Source organism: Triticum aestivum, chromosome 6D (assembly GCF_018294505.1).
Source record: "Triticum aestivum cultivar Chinese Spring chromosome 6D, IWGSC CS RefSeq v2.1, whole genome shotgun sequence".
In the NCBI taxonomy this organism is placed as follows: domain Eukaryota; kingdom Viridiplantae; phylum Streptophyta; class Magnoliopsida; order Poales; family Poaceae; genus Triticum; species Triticum aestivum.
In genome coordinates this window covers 26871402-26883258 of record NC_057811.1, presented here as the reverse complement: position 1 = coordinate 26883258, position 11857 = coordinate 26871402, and the positions used below count along the sequence as shown (strand labels likewise).

Below are 11857 nucleotides of genomic sequence, written 5' to 3'. Positions count from 1 at the left end.
TTCTTCTACCTCCCTCTGCGCCCCGACATTGCCGCCGCCACCACCCTCCCCGGCCGCGTCGTCTTCCACAAGGGCCGTCCCAACCAGCACCGCGCCATGCCATAGCTGTCTCCGCACCGGCTTTCTGGAAAGCATTTGGCCGGCGTTCTCCTTGTTGCCGGTGGGAGAGAATCTATGGCCGCTGGCGTCGCCCATCCCCAACCTCTTCCGGCCGGCTGTTTGTTGCCGCAGGGCACCCTCCAGCACCACCAACCCCCAAAACCTTGCTTTGCTGCCTGCGAGGGAAGCAAGACGTGCACTATCCAGCCATGCCCCCGGCACGACCGCAAGGCGTTTGACGGATTGCTCACAAGGTACAATGGATAGTGGTGATGAATTTTTATTTCACAACTTCATTTGCTCATCGGATGATGAAGTGTTGGTGGCTGCGTTGGTTGTACATGAACACATTTGTCGGAAGCGTCCTCGGTACAGGGGATCAATCCCCGGACATGCTCCGACCATGAACCACAATAGGGAGAAAGGCCATACCCTTCTCTATGCCGATTACTTTAAGGATGGTGCACTCTTTAGGCCACATCAGTTTCGTCGCCTATTCCGAATGAGAAGGCATGTGTTCAGTCGTATTCTTGAGGGAGTGGCCGCGCATGACCCATACTTTGAGTGCAAAGAGGATGCCCTAGGCAATCTTGGTTTCTCTTCATACCAGAAATGCACTGCGGCTATCTGCATGCTTGCATATGGAATTCCTGGTGATCTTGTCGAGAGTATGTTCGTATGAGTGAGTCCACATGTCTCCTCTCACTGTATAGTTTTTGCACGGCCGTGGTGGAAGTGTTCGGCCCTGAGTACCTCAGAGAGCCAACTGTTGCTGATACAGAGAGGTTGTTGGTGATCAATGCCGAGAGGGGCTTTCCAGGCATGCTTGGTAGTAATTGTATGCACTGGAAGTGGAAAAACTGTCCATTTGCTTGGCAGGGGCAGTATAACGGGCATGCGAAAGGTGCCACTGTTATACTTGAAGCTGTGTCTTCACAAGATTATCTCTGGATATGGCATTCTTTCTTCGGCTTGGCTGGTTCTCAGAATAATATTAGTGTTCTTCAGTGGTCTTCGGTGTTTGCAAGGCTTGCGGAAGGGCACTCCCCGGAAGTCAACTTTGAGGACAATGGCCACCATTAGAACAAGGGATATTACCTAGCTGATGGCATCTATCCTCTGTGATCCACTCTTGTGAAGACCATACCCAATCCGCAAGGAGAGAAGAGACAAAGGTTTGCCCAAATGCAGGAGAGTGCTAGGAAGGATGTGGAGCATGCTTTCGGTGTGCTTCAGTCTCGGTGGGGTATCATTCATAACCCTGCATTGACATGGAGCACAAAGAAGCTTTGGAAGGTGATGACTGCTTGTGTGATCATGCACAACATTATCGTGGAGGATGAGCACGATGATAGCATCTACGACCAAGGGTTTGATTTACAGGGTGAAAATGTTGAGCCTGAGCATGCACCTCCTACAACCTTTGAACAGTTTGTCGAGTTTCATCGGGAATTGCGTGATTGGCATACTCATGTCCAGCTCCAGAATGACTTGAGCACATGTGGACTCATATTGGCAACCAGTAGATCTATCAGTTTAATTTCTTTTCATTCAAACAAATTTCGATTGGGTTGTAAGACTATTTGATATTGTTTTCTTTTGAAGACAATTTTCGGACTTATAACAATTTGCTATGGTTGATTTGAACCATTTCATATGCATCATTTTAGTTGAACGGACGAGATGCGGTCGAAATGCGGCCGCACGTTGGGCGCATGGCCGCCGCATCCAGAAATCCGGGCGGACACGGCCTCATTGCCACCCCTAAATGGACGAAAAGCGGATGAGACGGACGTTCGTTTGGGTGCGTTGGAGTTGGTCTTATGTGATCCTTCTGTATTTCTCCTAAAGATCGGGCAACAAGGTGGCGCACACTTTGCCGTCGCCTGCTTGCCGAAATTTCCAGCTCAGGTGAGGCAACCTGGCTTGTGTAACTTCAGTTCAATATTCTATGGTCCAAAATTCTTCAATTACAGTTACTTAGAACGGAGTGATTTGATTAACCAGTAGATTTTGAGCTGGGTTGGTGGTTTTGAGCACATATGGCCTTTATTTTAGGGCAAGCATTTTATTCTGGAGCATAATGGAATTCCCCCCTCCCCTCCCGCGACGCTCCCACGGGCGTCCGGGAGGCAACCCTAGCGCCGCCGCCGCCACCCCCTCCTTCTCTTCCTCCTCCCTCGCCGCCGCCGGGGGACACGAGCGGGCGAAGCCCGGTCGTCGCCGGCAGCGGCGGGGCCCTTTCGTCTCCTTGCGCGGGAGGTGCGTGCAGGCCGGATCTCGCCGGCTGGGATGGTGCGCTCGATGCCGGGCGTAGCGGTGCAGCGATGCTCCGGAGTGGGGCAGCGACGGCGGCGTGGCGTCGGGCGACAGACGACATTGTGGCGATGCAGGTCGGCGGGTGGCGTCGGCGGCGGCTGCCTCGCAGCAGCGCCTCGGCGCCACGTCTGGTGCTACGGTTCGCGGGCGACCGAGTTGCGGGCGACCCCTCTCGCCGTGGATCTCTGGTGGAGGGGCAGCACGGCAGCGGTGGAGGTGGGCGGCCCGTCCAGCCGGGCCATTGCGGCTGGACGGCGGTGCTCGGCGCGGGAGGGCCTCCCTTGTGACCTCATGGCCGCGGCATCGGCGGCTCCGTGCTCCCTCCTCCTTGGCAGCGGGTGGTGGCCGGCGCTCTCTTGCGGATCTGGGCATTCGGCTTCGGGGGCGAGACAGGGGGTCTCGGGGGGAGCAGGTAGGAGGGACGGGTGTGCCGTTGCGTGCCCCGTTGCCGGCGCAGAGGTGCCGGTCATGGCCGTAGGCCGCTCCTCCTCCTCCTCCTCCCCCTTCCCCCGGCCGACTGGGCACGGTTCCTCTTGAGGCAGTGGTCGCCGGCGGTACTAAGGTGGTGGGCTCGTGGATCTTGTCCAAGGCGTGACCTTTGGGGCTTCTCGGGGTAGTCCGGTGGCGGGGTAGCGGCCCTGGCGGTGGGAGTCGCGTTGGTCATAGGCGGACTGCGCGACTCGGATGCGGGCGAGCAACCATGGCTGCTTGGGTGGCATGGCTGCAGGTGGTTTGCGGACCGGGGATGCGGCGGAAGGGTGGAGCACCGGGGTTCATCACTTACCTGTCCTTGCACGGGTCGACGATGGCGGCGTCTGCGGACGTCGTGTTCCTCCTTGCAGGCTCCGTCGTGGTGCTCCCACTCCTCCCGTCCTGCTCCGGGTGAAAACCTGATCTTTGGATCGGACGATGGCGACGGTCCGTGGTCGTGCCCTTCTTGGAGGCATCGTTTTGGAGCCCTCGGTCCGGCATTATCCGTTGCACTTCTTCCCGGATGATCTCTCATCTCGATGGTGGTCTCCGTCGGCTACAAGCGGTTCTTTTTGCTCATTTTGTTGATACTTAGTAGTCGTTGAGGTTGTGTGTCGGTGCCCGGCATTCTTATACCTTGCCTTGGGTTGTGTGTGGCATGCGTTTGTATCGGTTGCTTGGATGTAAGTGTTGGTGCTTTATATATAAAGCGGGGGAAACCCTTTTTCTTATTCTGGAGCATAATATTGCAGGGCTCAATATTCTGGGGCCTTCATTTTTCAAATACTAGCACAAATCCATGGTGCATGCGCTGCTACGAAGTCACGAAAAAGGCGAGGAGTTAGGCCAACGGCTGAAGAGATTATTAAGAGATGTTGGTGTCCCTCTTGTGTGGTTCACGGTGAGTAGAACAGAACTAAAACTAATAGCACAATTTTGAGTTGGAGTCTACATTCTTTATTAATTATATCTGTGTCTTTTACAGGAATTTAGCCTTTGGTTAATTCATCAAAAGACTTTCATGAACTTCTTGAAATGACAGGTCAGTTCTTGTGGTTTGGACTGCTGACCATTCTGCATATTATATAGATTATTATTATTCAACTTGTCAATTGTTTCCTTCAATCGTTTTTTCCGTTCCAACAAACTGCAAGTGGTTGATGTGATGTGACACCAAATATGCACCGATCTTTAACTAACCATGTGTATGGTTACCAAATTCGGTAGATGGCAAATCAGTAACCCAGTTCAGTTCACCTCACTTGGGTGCATGCATATCCTAGACTAATTACCCTCTGGTTTTCACCTGAAACTGAAGGTGCGAAGCTGTTGAAACAATGCATGCATATTCAGACTGTTGATAGTAAAAAAGATCCTATGTAATAAGAATGAAGTAAGACCCTGATTTTACTTTTTGCATAAATAGAGGAAGGTACTCATCCTAAGGAATGTTAGCTCATCAGTGTTGACCGTTTTGTAAAGAAAAATAAAATAAATTAACAATAAACTTGTAAAGGGAATGATAGTAACCTTGGCAGAGCTAGAGAAGGCAACTAACAATTTTGATAAAGCTCATGAACTTGGTGGTGGTGGGCATGGTATCGTCTATACAGGGATTTTGTTGGACCTCCATGTTGTATCCATCAAGAAACAAAAGATGATTGATCCAAGGGAGATTGCTGGTTTATTAACGAGGTTTTTATTCTATCATAAATCAACCATAGGAATTTAGTAAAGCAGTTTGGTTGTTGCCTTGAAGCAGAGGTCCCATTATTAGTCTATGAGTTCATATACAAAAGAACTCTTTATGATCATCTTCGTGTCCAGATCATTGTCATAGTATGATAGGCTATAAATAGCAACTGAAATTGCAAAATGAATAGCCCATCTTCACTCAACAACTTTAGTACCTATCATTCATAGATATGTCAAGCCCGCTAGACAACATTTGGATGATACTCTAATAACAAAGGTATTAAGCTTTAGAGCTCCAAGATTTGCTCCATTTGGACCGACCAGGGCTAACAAGTTGTGCACGGCACACTAATCTAACAACGTGGCGCCTTACGAAGAAAAAGTTATATTTATAGCTTCGGTTTTATGCTTATACATTGTCGTAAAGCTTGATGGAGAATGCTGAGGGAGCAAACAGAGGTCAGGGGGCAATGAAACAATTTATGTTTAAACATTGAGTAATGTTTTATATTTAAGCTTGACAACTGCATTGATCTTTAAGCATTTATTTTTAGAATAGAGGGGCCATGGCCTCCTTTGGCTCTATGGAAGCTTCACCCCTGCTTATAGAGGTGATGACTAGATTTTTTTTACCTATATAGCTTCTGAAAGCATTGGCCTTGCGGAATATTTTGCTATCTTGTTTGCAAAAGGCAATTTGTCACAGATATTAGACTTACAAGTTATGAGCGGGCATGCCAACAAAAGTGATGCGATAATTGGAATTTCAGTGGAATGTTTAAAACTAAGAGCGGAGGACCAACCATGACACAAGTGGAGTTGAGGCCGGAAGCTATTCAATCACCTAAGGAATTGGAGGCAAATGATGATTTGCAGTAAATTTTCCATTAGCATGCAGGTAGTATAGCATGGCAGAAGAGTGTCTGTAGGATATCCACGGTAGTTCTTACAGATGAGCCGAGCACAGTTAACTTTTGGAGTTTTATGTGCACTCTGTTACCTTAGTTAAAATGGGATTCGATTCTTACCGTTTTTTCTCTGATGGCAGCTTTGATTCTTAGCTCCTTTTTAAATCCGATGTAAACTGGTGTAATCCATTTTTTTTCTGCTGTTGCTACGAAATCTGTGTCCCTCTTTTTAATTCTATTCGACTTTGCTGGTACATAGACAAATCAAAATGTACAACTGTTACGGTGATTGGCGATTTTATGAGCCGTCCATCCACCCCGATCTGACGGTGGGAAAATAGGAGTTACGAGGAGTTACAAAACTAAAATTACGGAAAATTATATGTAATGATGGGACCATTACAATATTTTAATGGGACCAGTTGTTTTTTGCAAGGGTAAATTCGTCACACCATAACCCGCGGTGCCCACATCGAACTCACGTATCTGCCTAGCCAGCCACGCCGCCGCGGGGATAATGGATCGCCGCCGCATGGCTCAGCCATGGCCACGTCGCCGCCGTCCACCTCCGCCATGGCCGGCCTAGCGCCGCCCTCCATGTGCGCCATGACCGGCCCAGCGCCTCTGTCCACCTCCTCCATGGCTGCAATGGCGTCGCTGTCCACCTCTCCCATATCTGCCTCAGCCCCGCCGCCTGCTTCCACCGTGCTCACTCACCCCACTGCCGTTGTTTACCTTGACCATGGCCCCCAGCAGCTCTTCCCATCACCAATCCATCCCCCTATCTCACCATTCCCATCGCCGGCAAGGTCCGCCAGAAGAGGCGGACATGAATCCCCAAGATCAAGATCCAAGAGGACTAGGATGATTGCAGCGTCAGAGAAGAATTTGTAACAATCTACAATAAGGTAAATCCCCTCTTCCAATTAGCATAAAAGCTCCAAGTTCTCCCCTTTGTTCTCCAATTAGCATATTCTCTGGATGGTCTGCAGGTTCGAGTAGAAACACATCAATGAGGTCTTGTTTCATTAGGATAACAGAACACATAATCTGTAGAAGTAGGATGCAGTATTTTCATTTGCTGAGTTGATGAATAAGCTTTAGCTCATCTTATACCAGAATGGCATGAATCATGATACTGGTGTGCTTCCATGGCAAAAATAATTCTACAACACTAGAAACTCCACATATGTGTACTACATAACAGGAGTAGCCAGATAACAGGAGATACAAGAGGAATATTACAAGTGTTGATAATTATCAGTAACTAGTAGGCTATTAGTTACTGTTAATTTTTGTAGAGAGTTTATATCACTAAATTCACAATTGCAGATCTAGCATAAAGATGGTTAGTATAAGAAGCAGAGTTCTGTTCATGTACTCAAAATGTAAAAGACATTTCGAAATCGGGAAACTGCGATAGGAGCAGGTGCTATTAGAGAACAATTAGCAGAAAAAAAATTCCGAAAGGGTTTCTATTTAATGATGAAATTAAAATGGATAAATAGAAAAGGCTTTTTGGATTTTTTTAAAAAAATTCTAGAATGAAAAGAAAAATAATCTAAATCAAAAGGAAATGGTTGAGACTCCCAAGGAAATAAGTGGTTAAAAGACAAGGAAATCATGTAAGTAGTAATCATGTAGCCTGTTTGCCTATCGTGGATTGCAACCAACCTGAACTCTCTGCATTGCAGTGTCATGCCCAACTAAATTCCACAACAAGCTAGCTTGAACTATCTGGATAGCTTGAATTGCAGAAGCAGTAGCAGTAGCAGTAGCGGTCAGTACTGAAGTTGATCTATTAGGATTATTTTATTGTTATGTCTTCAAATTTCTGGTGCCTCTCGCTTCATAAGAAAAGATTAAATCTTTCAGATATTACATTTTTATTTGGAAGCAATAAAATCATAGATTACAAAACTGAAGTGTAATCAACCTTTTCTTCTCAGCTAGTAGTTGGATGTAGCAGTATGGGAGTTAGTAATTGAATTCTGTAGTTCACCTACCAGCAAGCACTCTTACATTTAGTTCGCTCACATTCTTTTGAATACTGCTAATTGAATGATACAGGACCATGCTAGTACAGACAGAAGGTATGTTCTTTTATTTAATTATTTTATCATTATGTCATCGACATACAAACCAAAACCATTTTATAACCGCAGCAGGATGAGCAGGCACAATACCATTATCAAGAAATTTGACTTGTACATTGTGAAAAATTATCCATTATCGGATGATAGTGGCGATGCCATGAATGAACATGTTGGTTATAATGCCAAGTTACTACATATTATATAAAACAAATGGCTACATCATTTCTATGTTGATCTAACTACCATTCTATGCTTTTGGACAGGGTATGTACGAACAAAACAGAAATTCATGTGAGTTCAGGGATAGGGGCGAGGGGGGCTCGGACGAAGATGGGTCATCGCCAAGAACGAAGAAATGAGCATTTAACAATCCCAGGAAGGCATTGACTTTTGGCAGCAATGGCGATCTTCTTTAGTAGCCTTTTACTTTTTGTTCATGTTTATTAAGCTTGGGAGCTGATCTGTTGCTCCAAACAGTGTTTATAATTTATCTCCAACCAAAAAACACTTCATTCAAGACATAATTGTGAGACTATTTTTACAAGTATATGCTTTCAACTTCAAAGTTTTGTTCATTTTCAGATGATGGTTCGTTTGATGCCCACACACTAAATAGTGGCTTGTACTAATTTTCAGCATTTCAACATTTTCAACATAAGGAATTCTACGGGCATGTGTTTTTCTCACTTATATCTACCACCTTCTCATTGCAATATCTTCCATGGTTTGATTTTTATTTTTATAACATTGGAAGTAAAAGAAATATCATAGCCAAAATTCCTTAATTTTATACTAGACATTATGATAAAAATTTAGCTCATTTGGCGGCCCCCTTCTCCCTTGCGGGGCGCTAGGAAGCTTCGAGCCCGAGCTAGAGTGCCTTTGAGTTTTTGCGCTGAAGGCGCCTAGCGTTGGAATCCTCCGTGGTCAGCGAATGCCGCATGACCTCGCGGAGGAGTGCCTTCTCCGGGTCGACAAGGCCCGAGCGTGCACATTGGCGGGAACAGTGGGGCTCCACCGTGGCCGCTGCCCGTTGCCGCGCACGCTGGGCTGCCTTCGCCTCCGAATATGGCATGTGCATCCCCACGGGAGCCAAGAGCACGAGCACCCAGCGCTGCCCGGGCGGTGCTGGCAACGAAGGGGAAGGGGAGATGGCCGCCCTGCTCCAGGATCTGGAGCGGCGCAGAGCGAGACGGGCGAACACGACCTGCAATGCATCGGTGTGTCCCGCAGGAGCCAGCGGCGAACGAGACGGAGCTCGAGCTCCCGCCGGTCTCCAACCGCGAACGCTAGATGGCATTGCAGAGCAGGACCTTCTCGTCGTCAGACACGTCACTGCCAGAACCGGCATCCTCCTTCACGAGGTCGTCCAAGTCCATGGGATCGGTCTCGCTGCCGGAGTCGTGGCTAGACCTGGCCATGGCGAAGGAGGCGGAGAGGAGAGGAAGTGGAGAGGACATGAGGGGAGCGGAGAGGGCGAGAGGACTGAGAGTGACTATGGTTCGTCCGAGCGGGTGGGGTTTTTGTGGTGATGGCAGTGGGAGCAGGGTGGGCCAGAGTGGGCCGATTCGACATGGCGATGGTGAGCGGGCGCGTCTAGGCCGGATATGGAGACTGCCGATCAGTCTGGGCGTTTGGGCCGGTTTTAAGCAGCGTAGTTGGATGAGGTTTTTGCGACCAAGCAGTGACCTGGCAGCCCACCTAGACGTGTGGGGTGGGTATGGTGTCCGGTTGCAGATGCTCTAAGACATGAATAAGTCAGTCAGAGTTGTGTCTCAGGGAGCAAAAGAGTAGAAAAGGAAGTGAATTTTGAGAGTGTTGGCGCATACGGAGCACTTGAATGCTACCCAACTGTCTGGAAAATTACATATTCAGAATCTAACAAGTTCATGGATACATGGCGGAGTTAGAATAACTGTAACAAGTTCCCCAAAGGAATTACTAGTACACAATTAACTGTGACGCAGAGGTCGAGGACAGTGCCTGTCAGGCGAGACAGACGTAGACGACGGTGTTGTCTGGCGATCCGGCGAGGCCATATGTTGACGATGGGTGGATGGAGACCATGTACCAGAGTAAGCAGGAGGTCAAACATGTGATCAGAACCACAAAGCTGGGCCCTGGAGCAGTCCTCATCACAATTACGAAATGGTTTTGTTCGTTCTCATCATCTTCAAGGAATTGCAGACGAGCACATGGGTTCACACTTGGGAGCTTTTACATCCTCTCCTATTCCACATCAGTCTTCCAATTTGCCGATGCAGAAATGATGTCGAAGACTCATGTGCCATGCTGCAGGCTGAAATTGCGTCAAGTTAGTGTAGTTATGTGAAATATAGTTCTTAGTACAATGACATGCGAGCTTCACGTGCTCCTGAAAAGTATAATGGAATAGAAATACAAGTAGGAAAAATCAGATGTAGCTCTCCATGTCAAAACTAGCCAATAAGAAACATCCACATAAGTGTTGTTATTTAAACTAAATTTTTCTCCTTTGGACAATCCATCAGCTAGAACTATAAATTTACTAATGCAAATATCTTCTGTCTTGTTTTGGATAACAACATCATGTACCAAGATATCATGGATATGGACCAGTAAATTTTTTCAGAGGGCGAACACACACAGTTTCAGTGATAACAGAAAATAAAATATATGGGCACTAAATTACGAATATGAATCAAGTGATTTGAGTGAAAATTATGGATTAGAATAAGGCTCGGGAAATTGGCAGCACACCTTTTCCTTAAGCTGGTTGGAAGCTACATGTTCAAGTTTCACCAAGGTTGATTAACTTGAATTGTGGACATGCGAAAACATAATTAGAACTGTCGTTTGTTGTCTTTTTAATCAGTATGGGGCAAATGACAACGCTTAAATATAACAGTTATATCAGAATACATATTACAATTCATAAAGTATAAGGTCCCAAATTCAAAACCAGTCATACCTGAGCAGATGCCAGGATATGTGACAGTACCACTTCCAATATCTGATCCAGTTCATCCTACTACTGCAAGAAACAAGTTCTCTGAGTGCAACATCCCCCACAGCCCCATAAGGGTCATGGACGAACTGAAACAATAGCTCTTCAACCTAACAAACAAAAAGAAAATTCGGCAAATTCCAGAGGTTAAAGATTGGGAACAAAAGCAAATAGGTTCGATACATGCCCGAAAAGGCCTCACAAGCGACGCAGCGCATGCCGATAATAACTTTCACACCACACCACCAACGAAAGCACCCCAAGGACTAGGTGATTATGCTAAGTAGATGTTTCCATGATCTAGAGAAGTCATAAGCTTGCTCTCAGTATACTTATTTAATTTTCCGTCATAAAGCAAGCTAGATTTCAGATTTGGACTCTCACAGCTACTCTAATCATGCATGCCAACAATTCATACAACTGGTAAATCGCCCTAATCAGGTGCTGAAATCAATATATCTGAACTAAAGAGGATTACATTTTATCAAACATCCCCCAGGGCATAAACCATACATCTTCATCATGTCGCAGGGGAGAGCTTAATTGTGAGCACAACCCAATACATGAGTATTCATTTTTTCGTGGGAAAAGACATGAGTATGCTAATCACCAGTTCACCACAGTAAGCATGAACATAATATGTTCAGATTTGTGAACAGGCAAAAAAACAGAGTTGTACTACTAGAGCGTACCGGCAAGTGTATTCCTCTGAACTAACAGCTGGTTGGGCGTTGTTGAGTGGCAATCACACCATGGGACAGCCGTCGCGCAAACATGAGGATCAGAAGAGCTAGTACAACACGTATGCAAGTTACCTGTAGTGGGAGGGAAGGTCGCCGGCGGCGCTGACTCAGGCAGTAGGGTATCCGACGTATGGTGGAGAGAGATCCTGGCAGGTTGGGGGCGGTGGGGCAGCCGACTAGCCGAGGCTTCGGTGCCGCGATGTACGACCTGCAGTACTGCCGGCCGGCCGGAACTATTGACGGCAGGAGCGACACCAAGATACCGGATTGCTGCTTCTCGCTTGGATCGGGTCCGCCGCGCGGGGATGATCCGAACGGCGCACCGCCTAGCCATCTACGAGCGGGATGTGCGGCGGCGGCTATGCGAGGAGAATTGGAACGGAAACGGACGAGAGATTCGGTTACTATTATACCCTTTTAGAGAAAAAATAATTCTTTAAATGATTTTTCGAGATCCAATGGCCAGAAAAATTCAGAGTTGGAGTTACATGAAATTACAAATCGTAACTCTACAATCACCGTAAAAGAGCTCATCAAAAT

General features: G+C 47.0%; 1 protein-coding gene across 1 annotated transcript; it reads right to left on the bottom strand.

Moving 5' to 3' along the window:
- Nucleotides 1-9853: 9853 nt before the first annotated feature.
- Nucleotides 9854-11651, bottom strand: LOC123142364 (uncharacterized). Its single transcript, XM_044561310.1, has 4 exons — nucleotides 11581-11651; nucleotides 11390-11525; nucleotides 10539-10684; nucleotides 9854-9887 (listed from the first exon to the last, which is right to left on the bottom strand). The coding sequence occupies exons 1-4, from the start codon at nucleotides 11649-11651 to the stop codon at nucleotides 9869-9871; spliced, it is 372 nt and encodes a 123-aa protein (XP_044417245.1). The 3' UTR covers nucleotides 9854-9868.
- Between the last annotated feature and the right edge of the window lie 206 nt (nucleotides 11652-11857).